At 41.1% G+C, this 14,392-nt stretch overlaps 1 protein-coding gene across 2 annotated transcripts in view; it reads right to left on the reverse strand.

Moving 5' to 3' along the window:
- PARP12 (poly(ADP-ribose) polymerase family member 12) overlaps nucleotides 1-14,392 on the reverse strand; it is a 55,433-nt gene that overhangs the window by 26,901 nt on the left and 14,140 nt on the right. For both annotated transcript variants that reach the window (XM_059711961.1, XM_059711962.1), the window contains exon 5: nucleotides 6,382-6,505. In XM_059711961.1, coding sequence (XP_059567944.1) covers nucleotides 6,382-6,505 — 124 coding nt within the window. The remainder of the gene's footprint in view (nucleotides 1-6,381; nucleotides 6,506-14,392) is intronic.

The following is a 14,392-nucleotide window of genomic DNA, read 5'->3' on the forward strand; positions in this document are numbered from 1 at the left end:
GCCTAAACCAGCAGTTGGACATCCCTCTCGCAATCCGGGACTGCTGGCTCCTAACCGCTCACCTGCCTGCCTGTCTGCCTGATTGCCTCTAACCACTCTGCCTACCGGCCTGCTCACCCCCAACTGCCCCCCCCCCGCCGCTGCCGGCCTGCTTGCCCCCAAATGCCCCCCCGCCAGCCTGATCACCCCAAACTGGCCCCCCCTGCTGATCTGCTCGCCCCTACCTCCCCTCCCCACTGGCCTGCTCATCCACAACTGTCCCCCTGCTGGTCTGCTTACCCCCAACAGCCCCGCCCCCCACCAGCCTGATCACCCACAACTGCCCTACCCTCTTGTCCTCTAACCACCTCTACCTCAGCCCCGACACCATGGCTTGTCCAGAAGAAAATCTGAAAGGTCTCCTGGAAGGTCTCCTAGTCTAATTAGCATATTACTCTTTTATTAGTATAGATATATTTGTCTGTAAATATGATTATGATTGCAGATATGAGTAGGACCAGGTAAAATTTTATAGAATGGGCCTTTTATTACAGATGGTTTGCCATGTATGCATTTTTTCTAAAGAAGTAAAAATTACTTTAAAAAATGTTTCAGGAAGACTTTGAGAAATTTACAGTATCTGTTTTTCTTCCAAGAAAGTTGTCACTTTTATGCCAGAGTGAGAATTATTTGTAGGCTTTCTATGTCAGCATTGGGCCACTGTGACTGGGGGCACTTAGCTTGACTTGAGAGTAATTATCTTGCTCACTGGCTGTGAGGGAGGGTGTGTGGCAGAGGAGATAAATGCTCAGTTCTGGGTTATTCATAGATTGCTGACTTTCTGGATTCATTGTGCAAGCCCCTCCTTTTATTGATGTCCACCTTCTATTGACAGACATCTACCCTGGGAGAGAAATGATGAAACTCTCTTTCTTTTCATTGTAAAAAGCATTTGAATTCCTAAGGTGTGAAAAGGCCACCCAGCCATCCACAGTCAAGGTACACATTTTCATGGACGATGTTCCCACTCTTGAATAAATTAAAACAATTTTTTTCGCCGAAACCGGTTTGGCTCAGTGGATAGAGCGTCGGCCTGTGGACTGAAAGGTCCCAGGTTCGATTCTGGTCAAGGGCATGTACCTGGGTTGCGCACATCCCCAGTGGGGGGTGTGCAGGAGGCAGCTGATCGATGTTTCTCTCTCATCGATGTTTCTAACTCTCTCTCTCTCTCTCTCTCTCTCTCTCTCTCTCTCTCTCTCTCTCCCTTTCTCTCTGTAAGAAATCAGTAAAATATATTTTTTTAAAAAAAACAATTTTTTTCTTTTAATTTAAACTTTCTTCTATAACTGTTTTCTTGTTACTTAAAAGCTAGTTTTTTTGAAACTACTTCCAAAGCTTTTCAAGCTGTGTATATCCTTGGAATGAATTTATAAATAAGAATTGAGCCCAGCCAGTGTGACTCAGTGGTTTAGCATGGACCTATGAACCAGGAAGTCACAGTTTGATTCCAGGTCAGGCCACATGCCCGGGTTGTGGGCTTGATCCCCAGTACAGGGCGTGTAGGAGGAAGCTGATCAATGATTCTCTCTCATCATTGCTGTTTCTATCTCTCTCCCTCTCCCTTCCTCTCTGAATCAGTAAGAATATATTTTAAAGTGAGAGAGAGAGAGAGAGAAGAGTATATATGTTTTTAAATAAGAAAACATGTATTTGATGCTCTTAGAAAGTCTTATTTTCTTTCATTAAAACTTGTGCAGTATAGGGAACTCCATAGATTCTCTTAATTTGAAGAAAGAGGGAAAGGTACTAATTCAGAGTTCCTTGGGAAAATGTGTCACTTATATATTTTTTTATGTTTTTTTTTTTAAATCAAAAACTGAAATATTTTCTATTCAGAAAATATATTTGGATCTAAATATCTTCTGTAATTTTAACCCTAAAATATCAATTTAAATATTTTTAAAATGGTTGGGATGTTTTTTTTTTTAAATAAGTTAGGTTACTGGAGTTCTACATGTTACTGAGTCACCTGGGGTAATTTTCTGATTGGAAAATTAAGAATTATAGTCAGAGGGGAGGACATGAGAATTTTTTTTTTAAATATATTTTATTGATTTTTTACAGAGAGGAAGGGAGAGAGATAGAGAGTCAGAAACATCGATGAGAGAGAAACATCGACCAGCTGCTTCCTGCACATCCCCCACTGGAGATGTGCCTGCAACCCAGGTACATGCCCTTGACCGGAATCGAACCTGGGACCTTTCAGTCCGCAGGCCGACGCTCTATCCACTGAGCCAAACCGGTTTCGGCGACATGAGAATTTTTAAAGAACAAATTCAATTTACTTTAGAAGCCGAACCTCTCTTATCATGTGACTTGTTTTGTATGTTTGTTAAACTATATTATCACATAAGCATTGCTGCTATTGGGACAAACAGTGACAGTTGATTCAGGTCATTTGAATGTCCATTGTCTGCCTTAATTTGTATGTTCGTTTTGACTCTGTCATATACTCAAACTTCAGTGGAAGTCATGAGAACCTATTATTTTTGCCTGTTCCCTCCTCTACGTTGGAAATATTCTTTTTTACTCAGAGGGACCTTAACTTTGATTGTTTCCGTTGCCAACTGTTTTCTTCCTTGCCAAGTAAGAGAGTTGTTGTGAACTCTTCACTGATGCCTTCCCCAGGATATTTGCAGATGTGGTTGGGAAAAGTCATTTCATCCCCGACCTTTGCATGTCAGGTGCTGGGGTGCTGGGGTGCCACCCGGCCTGCAACCTGGCTCTCTCTCCCTCTGATCACCATAGCGACCACTGTTCTTCCGTCCTTCCCCTCTCGCCTCCCATCACTGTGCCTACATATGCAAATTAACCGCCATCTTTGTTGGCAGTTAATTTGCATATCACCCTAATTAGCCCATGGGAAGCATAGCGGAGGTATGGTTAATTATCCTTTTTGTCTTTTATTAGATAGGATGGTTAAGTAAGTACCATTTTAACATTTAAAGTTATTAATTTTAAAATCAGGGGGAAAGAATGATATTTCAGCCATTACCACCCCTATTTGGCATGATATAGAAGGTCCTAGCCCAGGGGTGGGCAAACCTTTTGACTCGAGGGCCACAATGGGTTCTTCAACTGGACCGGAGGGCCGGAACAAAAGCATGGATGGAGTGTTTGTGTGAACTAATATAAATTCAAAATAAACATCATTACATAAAAGGGTACGGTCTTTTTTTTCAATAGTTTTATTCATTTCAAACGGGCCGTGGTTTGCCCACGGCTATCCTAGCCACTACAATAGGGCAATAAAAAGAAATAAAATGTATATGAATTTAAAAGAAATAAAAATATTATTCACCAATTATGTTGATTTCTGCATATAGTTACTAGAATATATAACTATATAGATAATTCACATAAATTAACAGATCTTTTGAGTTAAGATATTTTAGGAAAGTTGCAGGATATAAGATTATACAAATGTCAGTTGCATTTCTATGCATCAGCAGAGAGAAAACATAACTTAAAATTTTTTTAACTGGGATGTAAAGTATAACATGATGACTACAGTTAACAATGCTGTATGGCATATTTAATAACTGCTAAGAGAATAGATCCTAAAAGTTCTCATCACAAAGAAATAAAAAAATTTTATAACCATATGAGGTGATGGATACTAACTAAATTTATTGTTGTAACCATTTTGCAATATATACATGTCAAGTCATTGTGCTGTACACCTTAAACTTAAATAGTGTTGTATATCATTTATATCTCAAATAAACTGGGGAAAATACATATTTTTAAAATTTTTTTAAGTGAAGGAACTAACAGATCCCAAAAGAAAAAAGTCTAACAAAAGATATATAAGACCTTAATGGAGAAAATTATAGAACTATATTAAAGATTTAAATAAATGGGATGCTATTATACATATGAAAGTCTCAGCATCATAAAGATGTCAATTCTCCCCAAACTGACAGCAGTCAATGCAATTTCAATTTTAAAAAGTCACAACAGAGGTTTTTTTGTGTGAAAATTGAGTAGATTTTCCAATTTCTAAGCAAAAGACCAAGAAGAACCAAGACAATATAAAGAAAATCAAGGTGGGGATTTGCCTCACCAGATGCAACTAAAAAGCATTATGAGGTAAAACAGCATGGTATTGATACAAACAGACCAATGAACGGAAAAGACCAGAAACAGACTTGGGTGTGTATTTGCTAACTTGGCATCTAACACAGGCGGCATTGAAAACGGGTGGAAAAGAAATGGTCTACTTTTAAAAAGTAATATTTGGCAGCTGAATGTGAAAATAAGCTATAAAATGTGTTAATGTTCTGCCAAATTTGGCTCAGTTTTTATTGATTTAAAAATAAATTAACTTCTGGAAATGGCTAATGGTTATGGTTGCACACAATGTGAATGTACTTAATGCCACTGAAGTGTACACTTAAAAATGGTTAAGATGGTACATTTTATGTTAAGTATATTTTCCACAATTTTTAAATTTTTATATTAAATACATTTATAACAAGTGGCCTTTGGCAAAACTGGTAATTCATCTGCATAAGAAACTGAACTCATATTTCACACATACTGGAAGAAATTAAATGCAGACCTTAATACTTTCTAAAGAAAATTTCTTTATGGTCTTGGGTTAAGGAAGGATTTCTTATGACATGAAAAGTATAAAACAATAAAAAAAAAAGATGGAAAAATACTTCTCTTCATTAAAAGATACCATAACCTGACAGGAAGAATGCATTTTCAACACACATTTAGTAACTAAAATTTTTTAAATTCCTAAAACTAAAATAATAAAAACACAACACAACCTCCCCCTAAATTCTGCCAACATAGGCAAACTACTAGGACAGAGATTTTAATAGCACAGGAAGCACAAATGGCCAACAAATATATAGGGATACACTTTGACTCATTGGATATGCAAACGAAGAAACCAGTTACACCCCCCAGACTAGGAAAAGTTCAGATGCAGACACTAACAAACGTTAGGGAGACATGTCACTAGAGACTGCTAATAGGAGTGGAAAGTGGCATAATCCCTTTGAAAAACAACTTGGCATCACCTGGCAGAGTTGAGGATGGACCCAGGCTACCCCCCTACAGCAGTTTCATCCCTGAACAACTGCCCTAAGGAAGCCTGTGTGCATGTGAACAAGACATCTTGGAAGAGTCTCGAGAACAGAGTGCTGACAGAAAGACTCCAGCCACAACAGTCCAGTGTATAGTTGCACTTAGCTGTAGGTCAAGAACAGGCAATCTATGGTGATAGTCATCAGAACAACAGTGGCCTACGGGGGTGGGAACTAACTGAAAGGGGACAAGAGGAAACTTGCTGGGGTGATGAAAACGATCTATACCTGAATCAGTGTTGGCTACACAAGTGAATGCATTTGTCATACTCACTGAACTATACACTCAGTATCAGTGCACTTCACTGTGTGTAAATTTTGCTTCAGAATAAAAGAGAGGGAGAGAGAGACAGGTGGTTTGTGAGCCATTTAATCCTCCTAAAGGGAATAATTTGTTTCACATACTTTGCAGTAGCAATTTGCACATAATTGTACTCTAAGTACAAATTTATTTTATTCACTCAAAAAATCAACGCAAATTCTCTTCTTGACAACATATTTTACCAAGTTCAATCCAAGACATGGTAAGTATTTGAAAATAAAGCTACCCAGGGTTTCCATTTACTCTGAATTGACTAAGTGAAAATATTGAGACACATTTAGAAAAATAAGAAAGTTAAAGGCTGGATAAACAGCAAGTCAGCCATGACTTCACAGGCAAAGGCTAAAATTTCACAAATAATTGCTCTTGCTTTTCTGCACTAGTCAGTGAAGATATATGTAAGTGATCAGTACCAACAACAAATAATTCAGAACTCACTTGTTACCACCATTTCCTTCCCCCACAGCTTTCCCCTGAAAAACGAGGAAGGTGGAAGAACAGAGGCACCAAACCTCCAGTATGAACATTAACTTCCAATTCTGCTTACTAAGTGTGTATGTGTGAGAGAGTGTGTGAAGGCCATCAAAACTAAATCCTGCTGGCCCAGCTGGTGTGGCTCAGTGGTTGAGGGTCGACCTATGAACCAGGAGGTCATGATTCCATTTCCAGTCAGGGCCCAAGTCCGGGTTGCAGGCTCGATTCCCAGTGTGGGGCATGCAGGAGGCAGCTGATTGGTGATTCTCTCTCATCATTGATGTTTCTACCTCTCTCTCCCTCTCCTTTCCTCTCTGAAATCAATAAAAATATATTTGGAGAAAAAAAACAAAACTAAAAACTAAACGCTTGTGTGTGTCTAAACTTCCCACAACACACACAAAAGCCCAGGCACAAAGCAGATACAAATGTCGTATTTCCTACCTGTTTTTATTAGGATTGCTATATGCCTCTTCAATAAGCTCCATTTTGTCCAAATCCTTCCACTTGCCTCCATCCAAGAATTGCCAACGATACGGCAAATGGAAATGAACTCTATTGCACTTATCTAAAACGAAAATATAAAGACATTTGGCATTAGACAGCATGACCTAGTCCCATGGTTATCAATGAGTGTGGTGCTGCATGCTGACCTAGGAATACTTTGGAAATTTGTGGAGGAGTCTTTTTTTAGTACAGTCATATCTAAGCATTTAGTTATTTAAATACTATGTATTTTATCATATACATTTTCCTTTTTATATCTCTCTTTTTAACAGGACATTACACTGATTTTTCAAATGACATAAGTTGGCAGATTACATTATATATGCATTTCATCTCATGATAGTAAAGAAGCTGATCATGAAGTCAAAGGCACCATCCCAGCAGGTAAAATTCTGACTATGTGTTACTGCTATTCATGTGGCAGGTGGACAGGTAGTGTACATGCCAAAAACGGAGCCAGCTTTATCTTTACCATCCCAACCCCAGACATGTTTGATTGCAAGTGGGTCAGAAGCATGGTTCTAACACACACTGATCTTTCTGGACACACACACACACACACACACACACACACACACACACACCCCTAAAGGTCTTTATACACTGCTCTGCCCCTGCAGATATACACATAATAAATGGCCTAGGTCAGTGGTTGGCAAACTCATTAGTCAACAGAGCCAAATATCATCAGTACAACGATTGAAATTTCTTTTGAGAGCCAAATTTTTTAAACTTAAATTACATAGGTAGGTACATTGTTATTAACTTAATTAGGGTACTCCTAAGCTGGCCTTTGCTAAAAACGTCCTCAATCTGATTGAGGTACGTTCACTGAGGTCGACCCCTTCCAACTCTCCCATCCACACTCGTCTTGTATACTTGTTTCGTCTATCAGTGGTTGGCAAACTGCGGCTCGCGAGCCACATACAGCTCTTTGGCCCCTTGAGAGCGTCGGCCTGCAGATTGAAGGTTCCTGGGTTCGATTCCAGTCAAGGGCACATGCCCAGGTTGTGGGCTTAATCCCAGTAGAGGGCATGCAGGAGTCAGCCAATCAATGATTCTCTCTCATCATTAATGTTTCCATCTCTCTCTCCCTCTCTGAAATCAATAAAAAAAAATTTTTTTTTTTTTTCAAAAAAATAGACCCAGAAGTCACAGAAGCATGAACAGACTGTTGAACCTCAGAGGGAAGGCAGGGGAGGTTGGGTAGGAAGAGATCAACCAATGAACTTATATGTATATATGCATAACCCATGGACACAGACAATGGGGTAGTGAGGGCCTCGGGGGAGGCGGGGAATGGGAGCGGGCTGGAAGAGGTTAATGGGGGGAAAGGAGGACCGATGTAATACTTTCAACAATAAAGTATTTTTAAAAAAAAAAAAAAAAAGAATGACTCTTTTGGGGTAAAAAAAAAAAAAAAAATTAGAGATATTTTGTCTAAATACACATCTGTGCACATTATTCCTTGCCGGGGGAACTGGATGGCCAGGACAGTTATAAGGGGAGATTTCTGTTGTTTTTTGTACCTTTTAAATTTTGGACCAAATCACATATTATATATTCAAAAAAATTAAATGTCTAATGAAGTGAAAAAAGATATCACAGTGTGCATAGCATGCCTGTGTAAGAAGAAAACAGATTAGACATATACACTTGTTCATGTATAAAATCTTTGTGAAAGGATATTAAAGGAATTGGTAATAATGACTGTTTCTGGGGGTAATCTGTATACTGGGTAAAAGGTGTGAGGGAGACATTTCTTAATGACTGTCCTTTGCACATTTTTAATTCATCTTTCAAAATAACAACAATGAAGCTTGGCTAATTTGACACTTGAAAATAATAAAATTATAAGCATTGTTTCAGGTAAGTCTCAATACCACTTCTTTCTCAAAGATTCTACAAAAGATGTGGTGGTGTGGGGAGGACAATGAGGGAAGGTAGGAGGCTGCCTGGGCTTGTCAAAGGCCAGGCCTAGGGCCAGGCCAACTGGGTGGAAGAGAGCACCTGGCTGAAAGGACAGAGAACAAAAGGATGACCCCAGTCAAGGGAATCTCCTCTGAGATCAGCAAGGCTGGACACAGCCAACTGGGGGATCTCAGGACATCCTAACTTGTCCAAAGTTAGAACCTCTAAGACTCCTGACTAGGGATATGTACAAGAGTGATAATGAAGGACTCAGCCTGAATAGATGAGGTCATAACTTTGGTCCAGAGTTATGACAAAACTAGAGGCCCAGTGCACAAATTTCATGCACAGAGGGGGGGTTCCCTCAGCCCAGCTGCACCCACTCCAATCGGGGACCCCTCGGGGGATGTCTGACCACTGGGCATCGGGCCTACACCGGCAGTCAGACACCCCTCTCACAATCTGGGACCGCTGGCTCCTAACCACTCACCTGCCTGCCTGCCTAATCATCCCTAACCTCTCAGCCTGCCTGCCTGATTGCCCCTAACTGCCTCTGCCTGCCTGCCTGATCGCCCCCAACTGCCCTCCCCTGCCGGCCTGATCGAGCCCCCAACTGCTCTCCCCTGCTGGCCTGATCAAGCCCCCAACTACCTCTGCCTAGCTGATCCCTAACTACCCTCCCTTGCCAGCCTGATCTCACCCCCAACTGCCCTCCCCTGCTGCCTGATCTCGCCCCTAACTGCTCTCCCCTGCTGGCCTGATCACCCCTAACTGCCTCTGCCTGCCTGATCACCCTAACTGCCCTCCCCTGCAGGCTTGATCTCGCCCCCAATTGCCCTTCTCTGCTGGCCAATTTGAGTCTGACTGGTCAGTTTCTATGCCAGTCAGCGTCAAAAGCTCTACCTCCTAGGCAGCCATTGGCTCCTTACATTCACCCAGATTTGGTTCTAATTGGTCAGTTTCTATGCCAGTCAGCATCTCTGGGCCTATCAATGGGGCCTGATCAGAAAGGCGGGGCTGATCAGCAGTCCTGGTGTAGGCCTGGAGAGAAATGGAGGCAAGGCTGTTGGCCAGGCCGGGAGAGAAAGAGAGGCAAGTTCTGATCAACAGCTGCCACAGAGGCTATGGATCAGACCCTGCCTCTCTCCAGGCCTGATCTTCAGCCCCCTAGGCCAGTAATGGAAAACCTATGACACGCGTTTCAGAGGTGACACGCGAACTCATTTTTTTTGGTTGATTTTTTTCTTTGTTAAATGGCATTTAAATATATAAAATAAATATCAAAAATATAAATCTTTGTTTTACTATGGTTGCAAATATCAAAAAATTTCTATATGTGACACGGCACCAGAGTTAAGTTAGGTTTTTTCAAAATGCTGACACGCCGAGCTCAAAAGGTTTGCCATCACTGGCCTAAGACCATTCTGCACATCACATATTTACACCACGGCAACCCAGCACTGACTTCCAGTCTGGTCAAACCTTCCATCGTAATTGGTCGCTATGACCCTGGCTCTTTATTATATAGATAAGATTTCCTGTTTCCTCCTGAGAGGCATTAAGGGAAATGATCCTCGGTAAGTGTTCAGTTACTGCATCTATAAACCCAAGCACAGGTGAATCCTGGATAGCCTGAAGAAAGGTCCTCCCTAAAGAAGGCACCTCCAGGTGCACCACCCACTGCCTTCCAGGCTGATCCTTCATTGAGAAGGACATGAGGGCCAAGGGAAGGCACTGTGGTCAAACAGCAAGTTCAAGCCTTTGGGTCTTAATCTGAGCTGAGCATGGAGCCCCCACTGCTCACAAGTCAGAAGGCACAAAAAGAGGGTGCTGGCCAGAAGGGGGCAATAGGAAAAAAGGTGGTATCTGTAATACTTTCAACAATAAAGACTTTTTTAAAAAAGCACAAGGAAAGGAGGGTGCCATATAGGCCACCACAGCTACAATGGCTGGCAAGAGTTGAGTCCCAGTTCAGTGATGAAGGCATGAGACCCCTTCTCTGCCACATCTGCCCTGGTCTTCCTGTCTCCTTTCTCAGTTTCCTTCCATACTTCAAACATTCCCCACCTCATTGTGTCATTATGGAGTCTAGGCCTTCTAGAAGGTGAGACACAGAAACCAAATCAATTTGGCAAAGTACCCACATCTACATCCCCTTTCTCTCTACAGCCCTTGAAATGATAGGCCACAGACAGGATAAATCCCAAAGCACTAGAAAACAATAAACCATTCCATCAAAAGACCAGATTTATTGAAGAATTCCTAAAAATATGAAACAGACAGAATCAAACTGAGAGAAAAAGGAAAGAGAAAAACACATGCAAAGTAAGCAGAGGAGAGCTACTGCAGAAGTGGGAAGGGTCAGATGGCTTCACAAACTCAAGGTTCAATGTAACAAGAAGCAAGGAAGACACTCAGGCAATGGCAATGAGAGTTATTGGGATCCACCCCAGCAGGCATTCCCTCAGTGCCTTGCTTGTGCACAGCAACCTTGCTATTTGTCCCATGGAACACTGAGTGTAGATATAAGGGCTGCAGAAAGAGAAGCCTATGAGAAACCCTTGCAACTCAATAACAAAATCAAACAACACCCCACATATTGTATGATTCCATTTCTTTGAAATATCCAGATGCCCTAGCCCAGTGGTCGGCAAACTGCAGCTCGGCAAACCGCGGCTCGCGAGCCACATGCGGCTCTTTGGCCCCTTGAGCGTGGCTCTTCCACAAAATACTGACTTATGCGCATGGGCCACGAAGTTTCAATCGCACTGTACATGCAAGCCCGCATGTGGTATTTTGTGGAAGAGCCACACTCAAGGGGCCAAAGAGCCGCATGTGGCTCATGAGCCGCGGTTTGCCGACCATGGCCCTAGCCAGTTTGGCTGAATGGATAGACAGTTAGCCTGTGGACTGAAGGGTCCCGGGTTTGATTCCAGTCAAGCGCACATGCCCAGGTTGCGGGTTTGATCCAGGTGTAAGGCATGCAAGAGGCAGCTGATGGATGATTCTCTCTCATCACTGATGTTTCTATCTCTCTCTTCCTCTCTCTTCCTATCTGAAATCAATAATATATATATATGTCAATAATATATATATATATTTTTTTAAATATATTTTATTGATTTTTCACAGAGAGGAAGGGAGAGAGACAGAGTCAGAAACATTGATGAGAGAGAAACATCGATCAGCCGCCTCCTGCACATCTCCCAGTGGGGACGTGCCCGCAACCCAGGTACATGCCCTTGACCGGAATCGAACCCGGGACCCTTCAGTCTGCAGGCCGACGCTCTATCCACTGAGCCAAACCGGTTTCGGCATATATTATTGATTTAGTATATATATTATTATATATTATATATTTATTATATATATTATTGATATTATTGATATATACACACACACATACACACACACACACATATATATACACACACACACATATATATGTACATATATTTAAAAATATATATATCCAGGCAAATCCATACAGATATAATGTAAATCTGTAGTTGCCAGGAGCTGGAGGGGAAGGGAGAATATGAGTGACTTCTAATGAGTACAGGGTTTCTTCGATGAAATGTTTTAATACTGACTGATAATGGCTGCTCAATTCTTTGAGTATATTAAAAACTGTTAAATAGCCGAAACCGGTTTGGCTCAGTGGATAGAGCGTCGGCTTGCGGACTGAAGGGTCCCAGGTTTGATTCCGGTCAAGGGCATGTGCCTGGGTTGCGGGCACATCCCCAGTGGGGAGTGTGCAGGAGGCAGCTGATCGATGTTTCTCTCTCATCGATGTTTCTAACTCTCTATCTCTCTCCCTTCCTCTCTGTAAAAAATCAATAAAATATATTAAAAAAAAAAGAAAGAAAGAAAGAAAGAAAGAAAGAAAGAAAGAAAGAATGAGGAAGAGCTGCTTCCCTGGCTCTCCTACTTTAAAAAAAAAAAAACTGTTAAATAGAGGAATTGTATGGTATGTGAATTATACTCATTATCTCAATAAAGCTATTATCTAAAACACAGGCAAAAGATCTAAATAAATACTTCACATAAGACATACAAATGGCCAATAAACGTATGAAAATAAATGTTAAATACCATTAATCATCAGAAAATGCAAGTTAAAACTACAATGAGCTATCACTACTCTTATCAGAACAGCTAACATTTATTTTTATTTTTATTTTTTTAATATATTTTATTGATTTTTTTAAAGAGAGGAAGGGAGAGAGAGAGAGAGCTAGAAACATCGATGAGAGAGAAACATCGATCAGCTGCCTCCTGCACATCTCCTACCGGGAATGTGCCCACAACCAAGGTACATGCCCTTGATCGGAATCGAACCTGGGACCTTTCAGTCCGCAGGCCGACGCTCTATCCACTGAGCCAAACCGGTTTCGGCAGAACAGCTAACATTTAAATGGCTGACAATACCAAGTGTTAACAAGGATGCAGAACAACTGAAATGCTCACACATTGCTGGTGGAAAGTTAAAATAATATACATACACTTTGGAAGACAGTTTGGCAATTTTTTATAAAGTTAAACACACATTTATCACATGATCCAGTAATTGCACTTCTAGGTCTTTACCAAAGAAAAGTGGAAACATATATCCACATGAAAACTTGTACATGAAGATTTACAGAAGCTTTATTTGTAAAAAAGCCAAAAACTGGAAACCCAAATGTTCATCTGAATGGTTAAACGAATTGTAGCCAATCCATGCAATGAAATACTACTTAGCAATAATAAGGAACAAACTATGGATATTCCAACATGACCAAGACTCAAAAATATGCTCAGTGAAAGAAGATGGTACCGGAGAATACATGCTGTATAATTCTATTTACATGCAATCCTAGATACGGCAAATCAACCTACAGTAACAAAGTAGATCAGGGATTTCCTGAGAAAATTGGAGGGGGGGGGGATTAACTATAAAGGGGCATAAGGGAAACTTTTGGAATGAGGGAATTGTTCCATATCTAGATTATAGTCGTGGCTATATTTATTTAGCAGCCACATTTACCAAAACTCAGAGTGTACATGGCAGATATACTTACCAAAACTCAGAGTGTACACTTAAAATGGATTCATTTTATTGTGTGTAAATTAGATCTGTGTTGATTTTTAAAATATACACATATATGTATATACTAGAGGCCTGGTGCATGAAATTCATGCACAAGGGGCGGGTTCCCTCAGCTCAGCCTGCACCCTCTCCAATCGGGGTCCCCTCAGGGGATGTCCGACCACCGGGCATCGGGCCTAAACAGGCAGTTGGACATCCCTCTCACAATCCAGGACTGCTGGCTACTGACCGCTCACCTGCTTGCCTGCCTGATCAACCCTAACCACTCTGCCTGCCTGCCAGATTGCCCCTAACCGCCTCTGCCTCGGCCCCTGCCACCAGAGCTTTGTCCGAAAGGAAGGCAGGACAACCGGAAGATGTCTGGTCAACCCGGTCTAATTAGCATATTACCCTTTTATTAGTATAGATGGCACCTATTCTTTGACTTACCATTCCATTTCCAGGAATCTGTCCATGGAAATACACATGTATACTCAGATGTTCAATGGAACATCACTCTAATTGAATACTACACAATTGTTTTTAAAAACAAGGTGAATTTACATGTACTAACTAACCTGGGGAAAAAACCTCCAAGACACAATACTAAGTAAAGGAAGCAGGTTAAATAGTATGTCATAAATATCATAACCATATGGCATGTGTTTACCTTTGGGGAAGGGTGGAGGAGGACTTCAGACTTTACCCTGTATTAATAGACTCTTTTACAAAGTGAAAGTATTCGTGAATTGCTTGGGTAGTTTTTAAAGACTGAAAACGAAACAAGAAGTTGTGGTGTTTGCTTTTTAAGAGAAGTCACCGAATTTGAAAAAGAAACATTCTTCAAAGCCCAGGACAGCGGTAAGAAGAAAACAAAGGTTTAGTAAAAATATAAACACACACATAGATACAAGAATTGCTACATCTGATAAAAGAGGGACTGTGGAGAGAAAACCACAACTTAAA

The sequence above is a fragment of the Myotis daubentonii genome, chromosome 10 (assembly GCF_963259705.1).
Source record: "Myotis daubentonii chromosome 10, mMyoDau2.1, whole genome shotgun sequence".
Taxonomy (NCBI): Eukaryota; Metazoa; Chordata; class Mammalia; order Chiroptera; family Vespertilionidae; genus Myotis; species Myotis daubentonii.